Below are 25,102 nucleotides of genomic sequence, written 5' to 3'. Positions count from 1 at the left end.
ATTGTTATTATAGATATCTATATTATATATATGGTAGAAACTATAAAATGATGGTGTCTCTATCCACCTTAACCAAGTCATCGCATTGCTGCAGATGTATATGGCTCTAATTTATGGTGCTTTCCCAGAGCTTCTACATTAGTCCAATTCACCACCAGTTTGTGCCCTCCAACAGAATTACCTGTTAACCTCTGCACAATGACTCTCTCCTCATCTGAACTTTATACTAGTGCCCTACGTGGCTCCAAAGTATCACTAGGAAAATGTTATGTCATTGGTTTTCTTTTTTAATTACATCCAATTTAAAGCTTCCTTCCTAATCCAGGCACTACGCCAATTTATCATCAGTAAGATCCATTTTATTTCTACTATTTTCCTAAATTTAAGATATCTCTTGTGGGCTGGGGATATAGCCTAGTGGCAAGAGTGCCTGCCTCGGATACACGAGGCCCTAGGTTCGATTCCCCAGCACCACATATGCAGAAAACGGCCAGAAGCGGCGCTGTGGCTCAGGTGGCAGAGTGCTAGCCTTGAGTGGGAAGAAGCCAGGGACAGTGCTCAGGCCCTGAGTCCAAGCCACAGGACTGGCCACAAAAAAAAAAAAAAAAAGATATCTCTTGTTCACCTGAATTCCTCTCTCCTTTCCTTCACTCTGTGAAAGTTTCTCTGAAAAAGATACCATTTGGTGACTGCACAACCAACAGTGCTTTTTCCCTTTTGCGAAATCCTACTGCTACTAGAGTCATCCTGTCCAGCTGGCTATCACAATGCCAAAAGTAGTTAAACACTTGTTGTATTAGACTACAAAGAAGGAAGGTTAAAATTCCGCTGCTGTTGCCAGCTGTATGCCATTGGGCAAATAACGTGACTACTCTTTTTTGTAGGTCCAAGATCAGTACTCAAACCCAGCACCTGCCACTTTGACTCACTGGCTAGCGCTCTACCAACGGAGCCACACCTCCAACCCCAACCTGACCACTCTGACCTTTAGATGCTTTATCAATAAAACGTGCAATGTTCCTTTATTTCACTCTTCAGATAAAATTCTACCCTATGTCATGTAATGCTTCATGACTGGCTGTAGAGCACCGTAAGTGTGTGTGCTACCTGACTCTCAGAAGGGCCAAGCTATGGCTCAGGATACTCAGTCATTCGCGGCACATCTTATCTTATCTTTTGTATTTCCCTGCTCTTCCTGCTCCCATCCTGCAACAAGTATGCTCTTGTGAAACTGAATCTATGATCCATCCAACTGACTTGCATGAAAAATAACATTTAAAATATCTGTTACATAAAACAAATTCATATTTTGAAAATGTGGGATAATAACATAGTATATAGGTTTGCAAAGACCAAACTAGGTAATAGATTAAAATAGAACAACAACAAAACATTTTAGCAAAGCACTCCTGATTCACTCCTAGCTACTCAAGTGGCTAAAATCTGAGGGTCACAACTCAAACAGCCTATGCAAGAAAGTCTTTGAGATCCTCATTCCTCACTGACCAGTAGAAAACCAGACGTGACGTTGTGGCTTAAGTCGTACAGAGCTAGTCTTCTTCCCCCATTTTATACTTTAATAATTAACTATTTTGCATTATTGTTATTATAGAGGTGGTCTACAGAGGGATTACAATGACATGAATCAGGTAATGAGTACATTTCCTTTTGTACAGTGTCTTCTGTTCCCTCATTCTCTCCCTGTCCCTCCCTCCAATCTCATAGTTGACTTTCATCTGTGTCCAATCAGCTCCACTGCTACAATTTTCCACTGCCACCACCCCATCCCAAAGGTATAGTTTTGAAAGGAAAAGGTAACGGACAGCACCAAGACTCTAATTTCAATACCAATATTGAAAGAAAGAAAAGAAAGGAAGAAAGAGAGAGGGAGAGGGAGGGAGGGAAGGAGGAAGAGGAAAGAAGGATTGATTTTTAGTTTGATGCAATCCCATCTGTCAATCTGTGCTCTTATTTGCTGAGCTACTTGGTTTCTTTTCAGGAAGTTACTGGCTATGGCAAATGTTCTAGTGTTTTCCCTACTATTTCCTGTAGTCATGTTTCAGTTCTTCCGTTTAGATCCTTGATCCACTATGAATGGATATTAGTACAGGGCAAGAGATAGGGATTTTGTTTCCATTTTCTGCATTTGGACATACAGTTTTCCCAGTAGCATTTGTGAGACTCTCTTTCCTCCAGTGTACATTTTGGCTTCTTTCTCAAAAACCACATGATGGTAGGTAGCTCCATGGATTTATGTCTGGGCATTTTACTCTGTTCCACTGGTCTTTGTGCCAATATCATATGGCTTTGGTTACCATGACTCTGTAGTACTATTTGAAGTCCAATATCTTGATATTTTAACTCATGGTAGACCTTCTACCTCTTGAGCCATGTCCCCATCCATAGCAAAAGCTGACTACCTGGAAATAAAAGCCTGATTTTTCTGTCCTGACTGGCTTTGAACATCAACTCTCAGATTTCATTCTTCTATGTAGTTCATCGCCAGTGGTTCTTATTTTCTTCAAGACTGCTTTGGCTGTTTGGGGTCTTTGGTGCTGACGCATGAATTTTATGATTTTTTTTTTTAATTTGAGAAGATAACATTGGGATTTTTATGAGAATTACAATGAATCTATAGATGACTTTCATAATATTAGTTCTGGCAATCCATGAGTGGGGGGGGGGGGTGGAATTCTTTGTCTCATGGCATAGTTTTCAATTTCTTTTTTCAATGTTTTACTGTTTTCATTATAGAGGCTTTTCATCTCCTTAGATTAATTTACTCCTGGGTATTTTTTAGGCTATTGTGAATGGAGCTCTCCTAGTTTTCTTCTCAGCCTGTTCATTGTTGGTATACAGAAAAGCTACTGAATTTTATATCTTGATTTTATATCTTGCTATGTTGCTTGAGATGTTAAACAGATTTAGAAGTTTTGAGGTGAAATCTTTAGGGTCTTTGAAGCATAGGATCATATTCTTGGAAATGGGGATAACTTGAATTCTTCCTGTCCTATACCTGGTCAGTGGAGAGACTGAACACCATTGCATTATTTCTGACTTTTGAAGAAAGCATGTCAGTTGTTTTCTCTGTAAGTGTGCCATGCCATCTTTATTATGTTGAACTACATTCCTTATATTACTAGCTTCTTCAGAGATTTTAGCAGAAAAGGATGTTGAATTTTGTTAAAAGCTTTTTCTAGGGCTGGGGATATGGCCTAGTGGCAAGAGTGCTTGCCTCGTATACATGAAGCCCTGGGTTCAATTCCCCAGCACAGCGTATATAGAAAACGGCCAGAAGGGGTGATGTGGCTCAGGTGACAGAGTGCTAGCCTTGAGCAAAGAGAAGCCAGGGACAGTGCTCAGGCCCCGAGTCCAAGGCTCAGAACTGGCAAAAAAAGAAAAGGAAAGAAAAGAAAAGCTTTTTCTACATCAACTTAGATGATCATATGTTTCTTGTCTTTGATTGTAGTTATATGGTTAAAAAGAAAGTACATAATACATATATATATATTTGTGAAATATGTAATACCCCTTTGAACTATTAGCATATGCTTAAGAAAAAGATAATGTAAAACAGGTCCTGTCTTGGGTGTGGTTACTAGTAGGGGAGAGGAGGGTGAATGGAGAGTGAAGCAAGGTGAAGGTGGTTGAAATGCTTTGTGGACATGAATGAAATGAAACATTTCTTACAATTAGTTTGGGGAGAACCAAGGGGAAAGAAAAAGAATGATAGAGAAAGTGAGTCTGATCGAGATACACTGCATGTCTATATGGACAGGACAGAACGAAACCCCTTACGACTGACCAATGCTAACACACAATGTGGGGGAAAAAAGGTCCAGATCTCAAGTAGTTGGTTAGAGCAACAGAATACTCACTACAACAGTTGTATACGTTTTATAATTATTTCCACAAATTGGTCCACAGCAAGTACGTGAAAAGAATCAAGATTTCATTTCCTCATTTCGTTACTCGGTAATTTCATTAATAATTACAGATAAAACGGATGCAACGTTACCTTCTTATAATTGGATATTCTCCGGCATACGTGCTCAATTCTTCCACTGCACGCGGCACCAAATGTACTCTGCAGGTCAGCCGGAATCACTTCATTTAGGGAACTGAGGCTGGTGCAGTTTTGTACAAAATGATCATCACTTTTAGCGAGGGCTTCAAGAATCTACAGTGATAAGCACAGACAGGACAACAAGAGAAAATACCTTCAAAAGCAGTCCCCTGATAAGCCGACGGCGGCACAGGGTAACTTTCCGGCATCGCTATTCCCTTAGCAGTCTCCCAGGACTGCCCTGTAGGGTGAGGCACTGTCTCTAAGGGAGCCAGACTTGTCCGCGTGGTATCCCAGGCTTCCCTTCTGCTGGGCGGAAGGCCAGCGGACGCCACGCTGGATAAACCAGTCTGGCCCAAGAGCACACGTCCTGTGTTTTAGTCTGTGACCCCCATGAGTTCGTGGCAGAACGAAAACCTCGGGAAAAGCAACTGGATCCTCACTGGCCATTGAGAGCCCAGCACAGACAGTCGGAAGAACAAATGTCTTGAGGAAGGAAGGAATAAATGAAGGAGTTATTTTAGTAAAGCATAACTTGACATTGGTGCCGTGTGAGAAGATGAAAAGCTTCCTCCACGTGGCGGGGCGCAAGGCGGAGGCCTGCCAGGCCGGCACTGGGGAGACCCAGGCAGGGGGATCCGTACGTCAGGGTCAGCCTGGGCCATCCTAGGCCAGCTCAGGCTATCAGATAAGACCCCATTTCAAAGAAAACCATACAGGGGCTGGGAATGTGGCTTAGCGGTGGAAGGCTTGCCTAGCATGCGTGAAGCCCTGGTTCGATTCCTCAGCACCACGTACACAGAAAAGGCCGGAAGTGGCGCTGTGGCTCAAGTGGTGGAGCGCTAGCCTGGAGCACAGAGAGGCTCGGGGACCGTGCCCAGGCCCTGAGTTCAAGCCCCAGGACCAGCAAAAAAAAAAAAAAAAAAAAAATCATACATACAGTGTTTTCAATGAACAGCTCTCTTTTCTATTTAATCAACTGTAAGGATGTGTGTGTCTGTCTGTGTGTATCTGTGTGTCTGTGTGTGCCTAAACAGCTTGAATCACAGAGGATTTCAAATGAATTGTGACTTATGTGATAGAGGTAACACTTATGATTATTCAGAGAACATATGGTTATCATACTCTGTAAGACAGACAGTATATCAGTGATATATTTATTTCATCTTAACTTCACTGCTATGTTGAATGTGAACTGAGATTTTTCTCTCCTCACTAAGTCTAAAAATTAGAGCTGGATTTATCATTAGTTGTATACTTCTGGGTATGTTTCTTAACTTTCCTCCTGTGTAAAATGGTATGAGTGTGTCTAACTTACATAGTAATATATAAAATTATCTGAGGTATTTTACAAATTTGAAAGAGCAGGAATTAATATAAAATGATTATAATGATATCGTTCCAGACCGACTAGGAATTCATTAGTCGTACAACATAGCTGGGAAGGGATTTCAGGTTGAAAAAAATTTATATCTATCTATTTATCTACCTACCTATTTTTCTATCTATCTATCTGGGTAGAGTACCATCAGAACAATATGGTTTTAATTGACTTTCAAAATATAAAACAAAAATAAAATAATTACTTGCAAATAGCTTGCTTATACTCAAAACATTGTACTTCTAACCCGACTTAGGGAATTGTAACCCCCTTTCCAGCTACTTAGCCCGCAGGAAGAACGCAGAATTAAAATTGCTCATCAGAATGCTGTATTGTTTTCTCCTACTTATTTTTAGTCCATATTCTAAGTGGTAACGATCCCAAGTAAATATTTGAAATAGAAATTAAAATGAGCAAGGAAAGAGCAAAGAAGCTTCGTCTCCTTCTTCTCACTTGTGCTGTCTGAATTCTCACAGGATGACATGAAAAGCGACATGACACAGGGAAGCGCAGACATCTGAAGGACACGGTGAAAGTCGCACTGACTTAGAGCTTAGAAGGGCACGCAAAGGAGGCAAAGTCACCACTTGCTTTCCGATCACATTATTTTTTCCCTTGTGATATGAACTCCCCAAACACCTCGCTCTCCCGTAAAGACTCTATGATATCATTCTCAAACAACAATTATTCAAACGCCTAGAGATGTATGAACTCACGAAGCTCTAAGCTTCTAGAAATTTTCGATACTGGTAAAATTGGAAATTTCCCATCACGTCTTTCAGGACTTCAAACCTTGGTCAGAGGACGATGTACATTTGAATGCAAACATTTAAAAACAATATAAACATTTTAAAATAACAAGTATTCGAGAGCGCTAATGTCATGAAATGTACCTGAAAACCGTCTATGATCTTGAGTTAACGGATACAAACTTACGGATGCTGTGCAACACAATTCTAGATACCCACATACCGGGAGAGCGGGAGGATGCGCTTAGCAGAGATTCGCACAGGTGCCACACCCAAGCACCGCTTCATCTGCACACAAAGTAACACACATTCTGGAGCAAACTCCCAAGACGTGGAAACAAAAGGCTTTCGTCTTCATTTCTCCTCCGTTTTGGACGACTCTGTTCCTAACCCTGTGCACAACAGTGTACGCGCAGGAGTGTGCAGTGAAGGCACAGAATCAGAGGAAAGCCGGGGAAAGGGCGTAAGCCACGGAGCGCATCCACTGCACCGGTGAGGGACGTGAACTACACACCACGCATGGGCGGAGGGGGGAGGGAGGGGGGGAAGGGGCGGGAGGGGGGGAGGGAGGGAGGGGGTGGGAGGGAGGGGATGGGAGAGACGGAGGGAGCGGGGGACACCGTGTGCAGTGCTGACCCCATTGCACGGCGCCTCTAACAGCAACAATAAAGCAAATGTTTACAAGTCTTTGTTGTATCAAAATCCCTGCTTAGGCCAGAGGCCCATTTCTGTCTCACATAACGAACACAGTGTCCGGAACAGTCATGAAAGGAAGACGGTGCACACATAATGGAAACAAGGGCTGGACACGCACACACGCACGCACACACACACACACACACACACGTGCGAAGGTGAGCCGGGGAAGGAGACGTGTTGCCGCGTCTTGGGAACCACCCTGCGGCTCTCTGCCGCCGCCCGCGTACCTTGGCGGTCAGGCTGAAGAAGCCCTTGGGCTCGACCATCTTCTCCACCACGTTGCACTTGATGCCGGCGGTGCTGTCGTACTCGTACACAACCCCATACTCCAGGTGCACGTTGTCCACCGTCAGGCTCACGTGCTCTTGCTTCCCGTCGATGATGGCCATGGTATTGAACTTGTCCATCACCTCTGAAATCAAGACCGCCCATCCGGTCAGCAAGCTCACGACGGGGCCAAACGGCTCTTCAAACACTGTCGGGCCCCGGCATAGTTTGTTGAGTTCCTTCAAGGGCAGCTAAGCCAGACGGACTCAACGAAGCCACGGCTCTGTTATCACGTTGGAAAATCAAAGCCTTTGCTGCTACTGGGAGAATAGGAGCTCCAGATTCCCCATCTCAATGCAGTCGCCCTCATCTGTATATCCACTGTGGCCTGTGACCCAACGTCAACACTGTAGTAGTACTCGCTTCTTTTTCTTTTATTATTAAAAGCATACCTGATGGGCTGGGGATATAGCCTAGTGGCAAGAGTGCCTGCCTCGGTATACCCGAGGCCCTAGGTTCGATTCCCCAGCACCACATACACAGAAAACGGCCAGAAGCGGCGCTGTGGCTCAAGTGGCAGAGTGCTAGCCTTGAGCGGGAAGAAGCCAGGGACAGTGCTCAGACCCTGAGTCCAAGGCCCAGGACTGGCCAAAAAAAAAAAAAAAAAAGCATACCTGAAAACAGGTGCCAGTGTCTCCTGTCTGTAATCTTAGATACTTGGGAGGCTGAGGATCAAAGCTGGAGGCCAGCGAAGGGAGGAAAGTTCAAGAGACCTTTCTCAACACACAGGCGGTGTCACAATCACACACACACACACACACACACACACATACACACACTCTCCTCTGTGTGTTTACATATAAGTTCATCTTTCAGGAATCATGGATCCTCAAGACCAGGGTTTTTCAAAGTTTAATGAGCAAACAAAGCAGATTTTGTCAAAATGGGGATTGTAACGTGGCAGGTTGGGATTCAAATCCTCCCTCCGCCTTTGGACTAGCTTGAGCAAGGCCCTGCCCTTATCTAGGCCTCAATTTGTTCTCCTTCCCACACGAATGCTGATCATCACACCTGCTTGGTGAAATTTTCGATTTCGAAGAATAAATTAAACAATTCCACGTTAAAAAAAAAATCTTAAAAGGATATGGCTTACACGTTAGCTTACTAGTTCTTACGACTTACGTGTCTGAAATGACATCTACTTGAATCAGTGGCATTAAAATCATCGTGGCCCGCGGATCTACCCACGATCCTCAGTGTTTGGAAGTGGGCACAGACCCAGAGCAAATGAGGAGAAAGAGACACCCACCTTCTACCTTGCAGTCAAAGGCATGCCCCGCCTCGTCCCCTGGGGTCCTGGAGCTGGACTTGTGGATATCCTCTTGAGCGCTCTCAATGCTGTTATAAACCCATTGGATGGCATCTTGCTGGAAAAGAAACCTTTGAGTGATTAGTGTCTCCTGCAGTATGTCCGCGTGAGAAACCTGCGTTAGGAGAAGGGCGGGCCAGTGTGTTTACTCCTCCAGTTCTTTAAAGATATTAAATTTAAAAGAGAAAGAAAATTAACAACAGACTGGAAAGTCAATCACAACCCACCAAACTTTGCTTTTGCATTCTAGCTTAAGTGAGTTTCCAAGGGTAAGTTTCATGTAAATGGATCTTCCAGCGATCCATGACTTAATAAATAGGATATACTTCTAAAATGTCTTATTTAAATGCCTCAAATACACTTTCAAATAAGTTCTAAATTACATCTTAAAATAAGCAAATGTTAATGGATTTTTTTTGGTGAGTGTATGATCTACAATTCTACAAACTTTTTGTTGTTGTTGTTTGCCAGTCCTGGGCCTTGAACTCAGGGCCTGAGCACTGTCCCTGGCTTCTTCTTGCTCTAGGTGAGCCACAGTGCCACTTCTGGCCATTTTCTGTATATGTGGTGCTGAGGAATCGAGCCTAGGACCTCATGAATACGAGGCAAGCACTCTTGCCACTAGGCCATAGCCCCAGCCCTCTACAAACTTTTTAAGGGCCCTGCCAACACTAACATATGTTTCGCATTTACTGGTGCTTTGAACCAAACTAATAAGCAAATTAGAAGAACATCTAACTGAGGATCCAAGTCATGTAACTATCTTTGAATCCTCCTATGTCATAAATCATCTTATATTTTAATTAAATGGACAGTTCAATTTTATCAGGAGAAGCGAGGGAGATGAAATGACTACCAAATAAGTGCTGCATACTTTTTCTTCATAAGATGATAAATCAGATGGAACTGCATTGCTGAAGTATGATGCAACACATAGCATTCATCCTTCTGTTGCACCAGCTTTGCAACCGTGTAATTACACTCTTAGAAATCACTAACGTGACAGTTTAGGATCTGAGGATGGAGTGAAACCCAGAATCTAGACTGCTTAGGGACCATGTTTAACAAGTATGAGGTCCTGGGTTTAACCCTTAGAAACACAAACACACAGTGTTAGTTAACTTGTCACCTGTAGCAGCTGCCAATGCTCCTCACCCCCAGAAACCATATGGTGTGTAGCAGTCCCTTCTTACACTGACTCTGGGCTTGGACCTGTGATTTTATTTGTCCAACGGGATGCTACAAGTGCCTACCCCAGTAGAAGGCTTGTTTCTGGAATTATTCTCTCTTGAAATCCAAACATCATGACAGAAAGTATGATCCTGCCATAGACTAGACAAAGAAGCCTTAGCAGCTCTGAAGGAGAGCCAGCCACGGGGAGGGGCAGACCAGGAAGAAGAGGCCCAAGGAGCAGGTGAGGTCCCAGGGAGGGAAGCCCCAAGAGCAGCCTCGCCGCCATAACCACCCAGTCAGACCCAGAGATCAACGCCAACACTATTGTCTTAAGCTACTCAATTTTGGGGTCCATTTTGTGAGGATGGGATACCCAAGCAAGCATGTTACTCAGGGAACGTTTCTATCCATTTCTTGCTTCTCTGAGTCATTTTCATGGATGAACACTTCTCCAAAATTGCAGGAGGGGAAGGGGAATGGAATAAAACTAAAATCAATTCACGCAGTGATCAACATTCTGATAGAAGCAGGAAGGTTTAGACAATCTCAGAAAACTTGAAAAGTGCATTCAGTCTTATTGACAAACAAATACTCACGGAGCTACTATCAACCAGGGCAGGCTTTGAGTCCCAGTGTAAATTCCAGTTTCTGTGCTTGTTCTGATCTTAAGCGTTAACAAAGTTCCTCAGCTTTCCTTTCTTTTTCTTTTTTGGTACCGGGTATTGAACCCAGGATATTGCACTTGCTAGGCCAGCGCTTTGTCCCTGAGCTGCCCACAGCTTTCTTTCATGAGGGGCCAGTGCCTCTGAGGGTCACCAGGCCTGGCTAGTGACAAGGCAGACGTTCATCCGCCCAGGTGGAACAGAAGGCATTCCTCTCACATTCAGAATGTAACAGGAAAAACACACATTTCACTTCTAAACGCTTTCTGATAACACTGAATTTTCTCCCGTAGGCCAATATTCACTTTCTCATCATAAGATTAAAAAAACAACAACAAACTTTCCTCATAAACCACGATGACAATTTTATCTTTCTGAAGCACAGGTGGATCCAAGGACAGCGATGAAAAATTTAAATAACATCAAGACCATACTGTATTTCTTAAGGCTAAATCCAGTTACTTGAATGAATGTATCCAAGAGTTAACCACCAATCCATAAAACCCCACACGTGTTACTCTTCCACAATAGGTGAGTAATGAACAGTACATTTATAATTCATGGGTATGGACAGACATAAAACGGTCACGGCATCACAAAGCAATCACAAGTAAACAGCCCAAACTGTGATCAGCTTAGCAAAAGTGGAGTGCAGGGCTGCCAATGTAGCTTAAAGGGAGGACATTACCCTAAGCCCATTGCTGGTGGCTCATGCTTGTAATCCTAGATACTCAGGAGGCTGAGAGCTGAGGATGACAGTTCGAAGCCAGCCCAGGCAGAAAAGACCACGTGAGAGACTCTTATCTCCAATAAACTACTCAAAAACCAGAAGTGGAGCTGTGGCTCAAGTGGTAGAGCACCAGCATTGAGCACAAAGAGGCTCTAGGACTGTCTCCAGGCTCTGAGTTCAAGCCCCAAGAAAGGAGATTTGGAGGGAAGGGAGGGAGGGAGGGAGGGAGGGAGGGAGGGAGGGAGGGAGGGAGGGAGATACTCTAGCGTAATTTTTATAGTAATACTATAATAATGAGATGCAGCCACTTAGTCAATTCTAATTAATTATGCAGCTAAAAGTCATTATGAGATTGTTACATAGCATAAAGGGGTTTACATTTGAATTTAGACCTGGAAACCACAGAATCCCCATCACTAAAGGCGGCTCTTTCCCGCAAGTTTCCCATCCGAGGCGGGCGAGCTTGGGCTTACCTTCATGGGTCGCCTGTACTTCCGGCAGGCTGTCACGTGGGCGATTACACTGGCGTGGGTCTCTTTGCTGACGTTTATCCCGTTGACTTTGATAATGCACTGTCCGGGGTGGAGGCCCGCTGCTGCAGCCACAGTGCCTTTAAAGCCGGGAGAGAAAATGGCGACAGCAAGGCAGGAATAAGATCCATCTCCACCGGACAATGTTAACACGTACGGTCCTTCTGGCCCCTATGGTCCTGATGGACTTGGTTCTGATGGTATTGCCCTCTACTACTTTCTGATCTTTAACTCACCCTCAAACTGTGATTCAAAGAATCTTATTTACCACGTTGGAAGGAATTAATTTCAGGAAGAAGCACAGTGACCTTTATAATGCTAATCAACTATTCTTCCTTTCAAATGCCTAGTCAAGAAGTTTCTAAGTATTCTCATGTAGTCGAAAGCACATGCTTTCTTTCTTTGTTCACAAAATCCTTAAATACTGAAATAGTATTCATCTTTGTTCTTCTAAGGCCAACAATTTAATATTTCTCTAAAATATACTTGTTAATAAAAATATAGTAACTATGTACTAGACTGGTACTCAAAGGAAAATAAGAGTTCGAGTCTTGAGAATTTGTGGAGCGTGGACAGGAATCCTACATCACCTTTCCAGTCACTGTATTTGCCTAGATACAGATCTAAATACAGAAGCAGCACATTCTGACCAGTAACTTAAGCTTTTTCTCGACATTCCAATCATTGATCCTGGATATTCTAAATCAATCAACATTAATAGAGCACCATTAATAAATATATCATATGTAATATTATGTTTTATAAATACATATTATATAAATTATATATAATTATATGTAAGCCCTACCAATAGTTAGAAACTGAGCATATACATTGAAAAGAGTTACATTATAAGCATTTTCTCACACAAAGGAATAATTAAACAGCTTTCAGAAAGTTTATATTGAAGAATATGACTTGTCAGGGGGCATGGCAGTTCCTGCATGTCATCCTAGCTACTCAGGAAGCTGAGATCTGAGGATCGTGGTTTGAAGCCCGCCCAGGCAGGCAAGTCAGTGAGACCCCCAGAAAGTCAAAAGTGGAGAGGTGGCTCAAGAGCACTCAGACCCTGAGTTCAAGTCCTAGGACTGGAAAAAGAAAAAAAGAAGAAAAAGAATATGTTTTTCCATTGCATGGCAGGATACAACAAAGACACCTGCACGCTGCGTCCTATCAGGCCTTTCACCAAGACCAGCTGCTTACCGGGTCAGGCAACGTGGGATCTTAGTACACTCTCCAGTTATTACTACTGTACGCACAGAAGAAAATACACATCACCAGAGATGTCAATAACCAATCTGCCTTCCAAGGAGAATACAAACAGGCTTTTAAGTCACTAAAATTATTTAATTTAAAATGAATTATATGGTGAGATTTATCCAAGTACTCCTGAGAACTCTTCTTGAAGAAACTATATCACAACAAGTTATAAAGCCCACAGAGCACTTGGAAGCCTGAAGATACACCTTTACATTTTTGAAGTGCCATTTTAAGTTAAATTTTTAGCACCAATAAATGCATTAGAAAAAAATTAATGCATTGGAATTTTAAAGTTGTTTTTTTTTTTAAAGAAAAATCTTACCAGAATGTCATTAAATCAGCAGAGTGAAAGAAGAGGAATAAGGAGAAAATCTATACCTACATGGTCAGACATATTTTAAGCATACTCATGTTGTACAAGGAATAACCGAAGCCTGGTGCGGAGCTGTTTAGCACGCAATGAACTTCTTACCTCTCCCTACCGCATGCACAACAGAAGGGCCAAACCCTCGAATCTGGAATCCAAGCCCATCGGCTGAATCTGGAATTTTCACTGTCCTAAAAATCAATCCGAAAATAAGGCAAGATGAACTGTACCTGCTTCAGTTGATTGAAAGGCCAGTCTTCTACACTTTGGGTCATTCTTTTAATCAACATACGATAAAGATCTTACTGTGTGAAAGGCACTGGGTTAGAAGCCCTTGAAAACAAACATGGTCTTTACGTTCCCAAGAGCAACTGAAAGGCATCAATGAATGTTTTAAAATTAAACCCGGTTGAACCACAGTATATTCTGGAAAAGGAACAGGCTTTGGGAGGGAGAAGGAATAGGCAAGCCTGGCTTTGAATTCTCATTCTGTAACTTCATCCTTGGGTTCACGGATACAGAAAGCCTCATGGAGCACACACAGGGCAACCGATGCCATGCAGCCGGGCCTCCCGGGCCGCGCCTGTAATCCTAGCCACTCAGGAGGCTGGGCACAGAAGATGCTTTGAAACCAGCCGGGTAGGAAAATCCATGAAACTCATTTTCTGATTAGTGACTGCCCCCCCCCCAAAAAAAACCCCCAAAAACCTGGAAATGGAGCTGTGGCTCAAGTGGCAGAGCATAAGCCTTGAACACCAAATGTTGGTGTCCTGGGGCACCAAGAATAACTAAGTGAATACAAAGAAGGGCAATGTTGTTGGAATGTGTTTTGCAGTATGCTGAGATCTGGGTGGCGCACTGAATGGCGACTCCTCTGTACAACCACCGAAAGCTGTGCTTTAAGAGAGAGAAAGGAAACGAGAGCGCCCCCAGAAGTACACGAGCAATCAGAGAGCAGCGGGGAACATCCGAAAGGATGTCACCGCACAGCTGGGCGCCGCCCCTGCAGCCTGCACCCAGCTACTCAGGAGGGTGACAGCTGATGATTGTGGGTCCAAGCCAGACCAGGCAGGAAGGCCTTCTATGAGACTCTTATTTCCAGTTAACACCCAAATCCCAGAGACGGAGCTGTGGCTCCGGCTGTAGAACTCCAGCCTTGAGCAAAAAGGACAAGCTGGGCCCTGAGTTCAAGCCCCGGCTACTGGCCGGCGCACAGACACACATCTCATTTTAACAATAAAAATGATTATAATAAATTGCACTTGAAAGAACAACAAAATGAATTAAATGTCAGCAATTCTTCAAGGGTAAATTGGCCAATCTGAAGTTGGAACGGCTGTTGGAAGAGATTGGACAATGTCCATACGAACACATAAGATGATGCTAAGCAAAATGAACCCCAAGTTATGGAAATAAGTGGTTTATCACTGTTGCTGTTATTTTCAACATACTGTATGAAGCCAGGCCTCTTTCTCTTGTTTTTCTTCCCTATGGTTTTACTCCTGATGTCACTGTAACTTACTGGGGTACCCTGGGAATGTTATATACGTTTATCAAAACTAGGGAAGGGAAGGGGAACAAAAAAAGATTGAGCAAGACCAGGCCTGGGGCTAGGCAAGTACTCGCCGATTACAAACTCAAAAATACACACTAGAAGTAATCTGTTCTTATGTAGGGCAGAGGTCAGAGAATTAATACATTCTTTTTCCTTCATTAGATCCTTCCTGGTACACAGGGCCACATCCGTTTCCTGCGAGTAACGCAAAGTGCTTGTCAAAGCTACACAGTGGATTTTCACTTCACTGAAAATACAAGATAGGTGAAAAGAAAAAGAATAAACACACCCTGGTGAGAATGCTCAAAAACGAGCAGTTCTATACATTAAGAAAGGGAGTTCCAATTTGCTGAACTAACTTAGAACTTGGAGGCATGGTGAGTTCCTGTTGCTTTTGCGACTCACAGGGCCCTCTCAATGGTCTTCTCTCTTTCCAGTTTCCTTCTCCTTTTCCTATGTGTGGTTGACCTCCTGAAATCCTCAAGATTTTTCTTAACAAAAATGATACAGTGGCATCAGTATAGGGCGAAATGTCAGAACTCCCTAATAAAATGATCCTTAAAGCATATGTTTTCCTGGTGGAAAAGGAGAATTAAGTGTATACGATGTACCTGCTACGTGGGAAGCTGAGATGGGGTGAGCGGCAGTATCAGAAGACTGCCTAGGCAAAAGCATCCACGAGACTACAGTAGTGCTTGTAAAACCCAACTAATACACGAGGGCCATTAATGGGTAATACGGTTACAGGAAAAAAATATCTTCCTTTTGAAAATGTTGTATGATCTAAATTGTCTATAATGAAGATGAGCATGTTCTCGCGTCACAAGCAGCTAGATCAAGAAACAGATTAGATTAAGAATGTTTTTACAAGAACAGTCATATAATTAAGGACATATAAGCATAGCGTATTTTCAGGCTTGATCTTACGGTTTATGACCTGAATTGTAAATGGTATCTAATTACCTCGTAGCATGAGAAATACCATAGCACAACATGCAGTTCTTTATGCTCAAGTCTTTCCCTGGTTTTCTCAGTCGAAGTTAACCTCATCCGGAGCAAGAAAATGTTGGCAACCAAAGGAAAGTGTTATTCCAATGACTTTGCCCATCAAGCATCAAGCACTTACCACCCAAAGAAATGGAATTCTTCCCATGGCTTAGAGTCTTAGTGGTGGAAGCGATAGTTAAGTGCTCTCTAAGCTGTGAGGATGACTTTCAACATTTATTCTGCTATACTTCCACCCCCTCCGTCCCTGTCTCGTTCTTGTAATTCCACAAACATCATAGCAACTTACTCCCTTGGCTTTGTGCTCACAAGAACTCTTAGAGGCTTTCTGCTGTTTAAGCATGACTTCAGGAAACAGTCCACTTCATGGAAAGGTCTCATGAAAACAAGGTCACCATTAATAGTGAAAATCTTCTTCCCAACTTCCATGCCGGCCATCTAAGAAAGAAAGGGAAAAGATAATTCCAATAAACTAGTAAAGGCTTTCGGGTTTTACAAGGCTGGTTTTGAACTGGGGTCCTCTGGGTCTCAGCCTCCCCAATAGCTGGGATTACCAGCATAAGCTACCAACTTCCTGTCTGAGATACTCTTCTAATCAGCCCTACCTCCAGGCTCGTTTGCCAGCTAAACGACGGACACCAGGGAGAGGCTATTTTTATCAGAAGTGTGGTCTCATGAAGCTATGCTCTAACGTGTGCTCTTAAAAAAGCCTGAAATGTCTTCTCATAGGAAATTAGCAAATACAGTCAACTTGTTCTCCAGATTCACTAATAGTGTAAGAGACTCAACCCGAGTTGCTTGGCGTGGAGTTAGTGTGTCCTATACATCAAGTTTTGCTTTATATGCATGTGTGGTTTATTAAAAAAAGACCATTAGCAGGTGGTGACAAGTTACCACAGACTATAAATACACTCACAGTTAAAAGTTTCATGTTGTTATTACACACAGTTGTTATTAGGGATCTGAGTATTGGGCTATGTCCATGAGCATTACATATTTTATAAGTCAAGCAGCAAGGTAACCATCTTTCAACCAGACATTTGGGACATAAAACTGGAAAGAAGGCAGAAAATTCTGTTTTGCTTATTACTGTAGTCGCAGAACCTAGAATACTACCCGTATCACCTGCTAACTAACTATTTCTGAATAAAGGAATCCATGCTTATTAGGAGATTCCTCTGTGTAAAAACGCGGTCAAGTAAAAGAATGTCAGTCATAATCCAATGAGGGGGAAAAAAAACCCAAGGCATGTCCTTCACCGATGGGATTTAGGTCCATAGAAAAGACAAGACATGGCGGGAAAACACATCTTCGATGTATTTCCATACACTCCTCGCGTGAACCAACGCAGCGTGTGACAGACATAGCAGAGCTGTCACCGCTGCATTAGGCGCTAGGCAGTCGGTCCCCACGGGGCGACCGCAGGTACACAGAAGCGGCCAAGGACAGTTCCGAGCTGCAGGACCCGCAGGGACCCCGCTCTGGGCGCCCAGGCGGAGTCCCGGAGCCTCCCAGAGCCACCGATCCCAGAGAAAGCCTACTTCTGTCAACATACAATCAGTAATTTCAATTCACTTTAGAATGGTCATACTTGTATATCAAAGCAACAAAGCTGAATGAAAACACTGACTTGCATTACCTCAGCGATCGATCCCTTTTCTACCAACTTGATGATGGGAACTTTATTTTTGTCTTCTAGCCCAAATCCATAGCTGCCTTCATCAGATTTAATCTGAAATGTAAAATGTTAACGTTGTGGATTAAGCGACTATGAGGAAAGTTACAAACAAAGTTGGATGATGTAACAGGTATTACTATGAGACACGTTATTAACACAGTTCCCTGCTAATAGATAACCAACCTAAAAAAAAATGTTTTGTAATGTATTCATCTACCTACCAACAGTGATTTAGCTATAACATTTTCCACAACTTTTAGATCGTGTTTCATAAGTCGATGTTTCATATTTGATCCTTCCATTTCCTCATCCGCAAAAAAACGGAAAAGCAGGGGCTCATCTTTGAACTCACTTTTTTCAAGGACTACAGAAATAGAGAATCAATATTATTTCACTTCATTCAAAGAAGCACATACCAGTAAGACATTCAGAAAGCATCTATCTGCCTACAAACTAAGTTTCATACTCCCAGACAATTCACAGTTTTAAAAATCTGTGATTTTTTTTCTGTTGACATAATCTCAAGCCCATACTTCCTTCCAGCTGACTGTTTCCTAAAGGGCTTCAATTACAGGAGGGTTTTTCTAGTATCAGTTCTTTCTATTCAAATCAACTCTATCATTATCTCGATTCAAATCCAGATTTAAGTAAAAGGATCTAAGAATCCCAAAGTGCATACAATCTAAATGTAGAAACTTCAACTTTCAGTAAGCATTTCAGTCCAATTTTTAATATCCCTGGGCCAATATGGGAAAATGCAAATGGTCTGAGGTTCATCTTTCTATGTGTGGCAATTCCCATCAGGGATACTTTTGTTTCAAAACTTCACACCAGAAATGTCTTCCAGATGAAATGTGATTTTAGTTTCCATGAACTTCTAATTATTTGCTGTTTTAAAACAATTTTCTCAAACAAACCCTTTTCTTTTCTCCCCCCCCCCCACCTTCCTTCCTTCCTTTTTTTTGTGAAGGAACTGAGGGGCTTGAACTCAGGGTCTGGGCTCTGTCCTTTAGTTTCTTCACTCAAGGCTGGTGCACTACCACTGAAGCCCCCACTCCCTAGCTTCCAAGAACCCTATTTCTACAAAGGCAGCTCTCTCCCCCTTACCTTTATGTCCTCCCAAGATCCGAAGATGCCTAGATTCTACTCACAACATAAAGTTTATCTTTGGGCAGACTTTGTTTCAACTAAGGCTAAACACTGAGAGGAAGAGTTTGCATTGAATCAGAATGTGACAGCTATCAAAAAGGCTTTGAAAGAAGAAATGCATTTCGAATTCATCTGCCTTTAGCACCTGGAAAGCTTACTCTTAGATGCAGGAGCTGAAAGGAACGTATTAAGAGAGTTAGGCTTTGTGAAGAGTCAGTCCAAGTTTGGGACTGGTTCTGAGTATGACCGTATGAAAGTTTCTTGAACACTCTGAACTTCAATTTTCTCATGTTCAAAACGAAGGCAATTAAAATCTTCCTAATGTGACATTAGACTAGGATGAGGTAATGTATGCAAATAACTTGGCATATTGCAAGCAATTCCAAAAGAACCTTTTATTTCATTATTTTTGTTCAGAGTGCCGACAAATAATTATTGACCAGGTGGATGGAATATATAATGGATAGAGGAGTAGCTGCAACATGAATTAAATGAATCCATCAACCAAAAAGTAAATGGCAGCACAAGCTACAGAGGACTACAGAAAGGAGAATTTATTTCTGACTGGGTCAAGCCTGGCCTGAATGATCTAAGCAAGTTTCCCAGAATTTACAGGGTGTTTCTGCTATAGCTGTTTTCCTCCACCAAAATCCCATAAAAAAAAAAAAAAAGGGATTGGGGAAAGACAGGAATGAGTCAAACTTGTGCTTTAGTGATGGACTTTTTATAGAGACAACTTGTGTTGTAACTCAATATTCTATAAAGCTTAGGTTCAATACTTTATATATGTTGATCAAATTATTGTTGCTATTGTTGCTGTTACTTTAGGGTAAAGATATGAGTGCTATCAAATATGTTTACTGGTAACTGAAAATATGATGTTTAAGTTTATGGGCTCTATGAGATGCTATGATCTGGAGAAGTAAAATGGAAGTTGCTAAGCAAGAAAGACACTCAATTCCTAATAATAAAAAGGAACATTTCCCCAGAGATCTATACTTTAATTCTCTACGGTAATATTGAAAATATTTTCCTGAAAAGAACAACAAATACGTAAGCACATTTTCTCTCAGTGAGTTGTACATTGTGACTCAAAAATAAGCCAGGAGTCTGTCACTTGAGATCAGTGTGAAGAGGTGTTTGAGCTTTGTGAAAGCGGAACCAAACCCCTCGGCCAACCCACGGCTCCGGGGACAGCAGGAAAGTCTGGAGGGAGGGGAGCGGCGTCCTGGCGGCTGGTAAGGACGGCATCTGACGGCCACCGCCCCAGTGGTAAGATGGATTGTACCCCGTGGGGCAAGTCAACCTGAACCCGGAGCCAGACTCAGGTGGCCTTGCAGGTCCCCATGGACCTCGCCGGAACCCTGAGACAAGAACCCCAACACTGAGCTCCATCTGCGAACCTCTCCTCACCGTGGTGCATGAATCCATTGTCACAGAGCGCGACGCCGAAGATCATCGCCTCTTCTCTGCTGCGGCAGTCCCCCTGTGGAGCGAAGAAGCACCGAGCGTGTTACGAGGCGACCAAAGGCTTGGCGGGGTCTTAGTAAATCCCATAATCCGTAGTCCACACGGCATTCAGATGCAGCGTGCACGCAGGGCGCCATCCGGGGCTTTCCGAAGGCAGGTGCATCTGCTCAAGGCTGCCCCGCCGCCCTTGGACCACAGCTCCACTTCTGGCTTCGTGGTGATCCACGAGACATAAGAATCTCATGGATGGGGGGGGGGGGGAGGGGGGGCGGAGAACGAAGGAGGAGGTAACAGCTTTGAGAAGAAACGTACTCACTGCCTTACGTATGTAACTGCAACCCCTCTGTACATTACGTTGACAATTAAAAACAAAAAGAATCTCAGGGACTTTCCTGCCCAGCCTGGCTTTGAACTGTGATCCTCAGATCTCAGCCAAAAAGAGTTAATATTTCCGGAGGAAGAAAAGGTTATTTAAATATGAAAATGATATAAGTAGAAAATGTTCGCTGCTCTTATGAATTATCCCTTTCCATAAACTGTCATTCTCCCTTCTTAAAGGCGATCTCCCAAGTATGCGTTAGAGAAACAGCCTATGAAATGACAAGGAAAAGCCATTGTACATGAGCTCAGGATTCAGTCCTCCCTCCCCGCAAATATGTCTGCCCCTGAAGGGCCCCTTAGGCAACCCAGCGGTGGGGAACATCCGGCCCACAGGTGGCCGCCGAAGGCCCATGAAGTCATTCTGTACGGATGGGCCAGAAACACGTGCTTCCTGTCAGCGCTCACCGGCTGCCCTGGCCCGACTTCCTGCGTGATTTCGTGTGGCCTGAAAGTGATGTTCTAATATCAAAATGGCCCTGGCAGGGAAAAGGCTCTCTAGTCGGGGACTTGCAAGACTGTAAGAGAAAACTATTCACTAAGCCGGCAAATGCAAACTTCTCTTGCACAACCTTGCCAAGAAAATAATCAGCACAGGACACAACCCAACAACATAATAGCCCAAAGCCAACTCGCAGTTTTCATCTAGAAAACGGCCACCCACTGTTGATATGACACTGGAATCCTGAGTCGACATGAATACGTAGGCCTCTGTGTGTGCTCACACCTCACGATTATGTAGCTCATTGGGGAAGAAGCTTTTCCTCACACAATAATTTCTTTCCCAGTTCTACTTTTTTAGCATGTAGGCACGCTATCAAATCTAGTCTTTCTTGCTCCTATTCATCTTCTATCGTCATTTTCACCTAAATTGCCATCACTTTTAGACTTTCTCTAAAACTGAGGTCAACTGCTGTTGAATTCAATTCGTGTGTTTACGTGTGCGTGTGCGCGTGGGATGTGTGCGTGTGCACGCACACGTGCACACCAGTAATGAGGCTTGAACTCATAGCCTTACGCTCTTTTCTAGCTTTCTCCACTCAAGGCTGAGCCACACCTCTATTTCCTGCTTTTTGCTGGTTAACTGGAGATTAGCATCTCTGCGGTGGCTTCTTCAGATCTCCGCTTCCACAGCAGCTGGAATTATAGGCATGAGTCACCAGCACAGCTAAGAGATTTAAAAAAAACATAGAATCGTAGCTATCCGCGTTCCATGTTGAACATTCGGGACCCTGTGGGTCCTGTTTCTTTTTAAAATATTGCTATTATCTTTAAGTAGTTATACCCAGGAACTGCCATTCCCCAAAGCAGATGATGACTCTGTGCATCCTGACCACTGTCACCCTTTTCGGCATCCTCATGCGTCTCTCCCGACTCACCCCTCCCTTGCTCATCTTCACTTTAGGTTATGTGTTGATGCTTTTGCACTGCACAAAGCAGCTATGTAGACAATGGGTCCTGATCTGTGTCACCACTTCCACGGGTTCCTCTCTCTCTGACCTGCCTCTTCCTGTTTGTTTCTCAATTCTGTCTCACACACACACACACACACACACACACACACACACACACACACACACAATGAACTCTTGCCTGCATTCTCTATCTCCTGTCTCCCACCCCCTACCCCCCCTTGGCCCCATCCTCCCCCTCTTGCAAGCACTCATTTCCTGGTACTTATTCAACATAGATTGCACGGTCTCCCCTCATTTGTGGTAGCTAGAATGTGCCCAGAAACACACAGGTAAACATAGTTCATGCTAAGCCAGGGGTTACTGATTAGGTAACTGAAGCGTGGCCGTCTCCTCCGTAGAGAGCTCAGATAATAGAATTCCTTAAAAAGACTCCATCAAAGCCATGCCCTGGTTTTATTCTCCCTCTTGCCTTCACTTCCCCAAGCTTCTCGCTCCAGGTAGTTGGGCCTCCCTCCCTCCCTCCCACGCTGACTTGTCCTCGCCATGCCTTGTCACCCTCCCCACGTGTAAACTCGTCCTGTCTCTCTGTGAAGAGCCCTTCTGTGAAGAGTTCTGCCTCTGCCGGGACGGCCGCGACCCTGCCAGCCACCAAGCTTTCCGATCCAGGGGCTCGAGACTCCGTGTCAGGGGCTCTTTGAAAATCTCTTACGTAAACTTCTTCTGTGTACTCTGGGAGTGTTAAAGATCAGATAGGAGAACACCCAAACATAAAACACTGCCTGCCTTCTCGTAACTCAACCATTCAAGCCTCGTGAGTGCGCGGGCAAGTTCCAAAGGGGTGCAGGGTCGGTACCACCGTCCGCCAGTACAGTACACGATCCCAACCAAGCCAACACACCCAGGGAATGAGGACCACACAAGACTCTGGAATGGGCTGGGAGGACCCGGTCAAACTGAGGAGAGAAATGATATTGCAACAGAGTTTTACACAGCTTATGAAATTCAGTCCAAAAAAAAAAAATTCCACTTACTGTTTTATTAGTCTGTTGTCTTTTAAATGCTTATTTAAATGTTAAGCTTTCAGAAAAAAAAGCTTTATTGATACAAACTTTGATTGCTTTATGTGATTAATGATTCAAATGCTTTACTGGTCAGGTTAATGTCATATTAGCATTACAGTGTAATAATATGTAAGAATAACTGTTTTGGTGTCTCTATGGTTTTGAAAATCCTATTCGTGCTCTGTAGATCTGGCAAGCATGAAAGGCAAAGGAAAACTGCTGATGTGTGGTGAAGCAGGGCATTCCTCAGTTATAGAATTTCAGTGGCATATCCACAGGTCACAACTTAAACAAATGTGTTATGCACCTGTCCACCAGTAAAATGTGTTAAGAAAGCAATCGCTACGATTTCCAAGATGACACTACTTAAGGTAATGCAGACACCTTTTGCATCGGACTCCACTTGACAACAATGTACAGACTATCGTCCTGCCGCCAGCTCTTTGCTCTGGCCTGCAACACGGTCCAAACCATTCAATAAATACTAGTCAATACCGGAAATGAAGTCCTAGATGAGGGTCTCAGTGGAAACAAACCTTTCCTAAACTAAAATCTTTGCTTCCTATTAGAGCAGGCACTTTACTTTGCTCTCTTGTCGGTCAATTGCTAGGTCTTCTTATTGTAGAGCAGGCCAGGCTATTCTGATAGGAAGCTTAGCCATAAGAAATGAGTATGTATGGCACGTAAATTTGCATATATTTTACAACGTCAGAATCATAAAGCTCCAGTGACAAATAACTAGGGTGTGCGTGGCTGTAAGTGGAAAATACTCGAAAAACCGGGGTCCTGAAAGATGAAGGGACTGGCTCAAGTGTTCCTATGAGTTCCTAGCCAAGCTGGCATCAGAGCTCAGTCCACTGCGGTAGCTCCGAGAGCGATTTCTAAAAGACGCTGCCATGACAGACCATTTCGGAAAGCCGAAGGAGTATTTCAGCTTGGTCCAGACTTATTTTAAAATTTAGTCTATTTTTGTAGTGTCTTACAAAAGTATCCCATTTTATTTTTTTTTTTATTTTTTTTTTTTTTGGCCAGTCCTGGGGCTTGGACTCAGGGCCTGAGCACTGTCCCTGGCTTCTTTTTGCTCAAGGCTAGCACTCTGCCACTTGAGCCACAGTGCCATTTCTGGCCGTTTTCTATATATGTGGTGCTGGGGAATCGAACCCAGGGCCTCATGTATACGAGTCAAGCACTCTTGCCACTAGGCCATATCCCCAGCCCCAAAAGTATCCCATTTTAAAGGTGATAACTGATTTCCTAAGTTAAGTAAAACCTGAAGCCTTTTCTTTCTTTTGCAGTGAAGTTTGGTTATTTGTAGGAAAATGGATGAAACGAGGATCTGAATGTTGAGTGAGGTAAGCCGAGCTCAGAAAGACAAGTAGCCCAAGTTCTCATTTGTTTGTGGAGGACACACCAAGAAGATGACGATAATGGTGACGATGATGATTGTAATAGTAGTGGGATGTAAAAGTGAGAGCAGAATCATCTAGAAGGGGATCAGAAGGAGTAGGGTAGGAATGGAAGAGACGCTGCGGGGTGAAGAGGATCAAAAGCATATAAATATTTACTGAGTGCCCGATGTTACTGCAAACACAGTTTCTCAGAGAATCTGTGTATTCTACACGAAGTTCACCTGAGTGCTGCAACAGCGTGAACTGTGAAATTCCACCCCAGACGCGGAACGCAGAGCCCATTCCAGCCAAGCTGACCCCCGGGTCAACAATGTGTCCAATACAGTGCCGCCATGGACACACAAATAACGGGTTTATCCCAAAGCGATTGTGGGCTTTCATCCAAAACGTTAACATCTAAATGGAGAAATTGTGCCATAAAGTTCAATTATAGTTACGTTGAAACGTCTGGCGATTTATATTAACAAAACCGCGATGGTGTCATCACTCTCTCTCTCTCTCCTTCTGCTTCTGTGGTGCTGTGTATCGAACCCAGGGCTCTGTGCCCGGCAGGCAAGCGCTCTACCACGGAGCTCTAGCTCCAGTCCTACTCATCCTCAATGTCAGCTGCCAGAACCCAAAGCCTGAGACCCACACATCAAGACCCCTAATAAAATGTGTACTTTCCTGTTTCAAATGCATGCACACACGTTAAAGCTCGTATTGTCAACGTAGAATTGTTATCTCAGA

General features: G+C 43.5%; 1 protein-coding gene across 1 annotated transcript in view; it reads right to left on the bottom strand.

Annotated features, from left to right (window-relative positions):
• Positions 1-25,102, bottom strand: part of Prex2 (phosphatidylinositol-3,4,5-trisphosphate dependent Rac exchange factor 2) — a 234,051-nt gene that overhangs the window by 91,898 nt on the left and 117,051 nt on the right. The window contains exons 15-23 of the mRNA XM_048358365.1: positions 20,054-20,126; positions 17,713-17,855; positions 17,453-17,545; positions 16,103-16,251; positions 13,359-13,444; positions 11,570-11,706; positions 8,472-8,589; positions 7,123-7,307; positions 4,019-4,180 (exon numbers count right to left, since the gene is read on the bottom strand). Coding sequence (XP_048214322.1) covers positions 4,019-4,180; positions 7,123-7,307; positions 8,472-8,589; positions 11,570-11,706; positions 13,359-13,444; positions 16,103-16,251; positions 17,453-17,545; positions 17,713-17,855; positions 20,054-20,126 — 1,146 coding nt within the window. The remainder of the gene's footprint in view (positions 1-4,018; positions 4,181-7,122; positions 7,308-8,471; positions 8,590-11,569; positions 11,707-13,358; positions 13,445-16,102; positions 16,252-17,452; positions 17,546-17,712; positions 17,856-20,053; positions 20,127-25,102) is intronic.

Source organism: Perognathus longimembris, chromosome 12 (assembly GCF_023159225.1).
Source record: "Perognathus longimembris pacificus isolate PPM17 chromosome 12, ASM2315922v1, whole genome shotgun sequence".
In the NCBI taxonomy this organism is placed as follows: Eukaryota; Metazoa; Chordata; class Mammalia; order Rodentia; family Heteromyidae; genus Perognathus; species Perognathus longimembris.
Note: the sequence above shows the minus strand (reverse complement) of the source record. Positions and strands in the feature narration are given on the sequence as shown.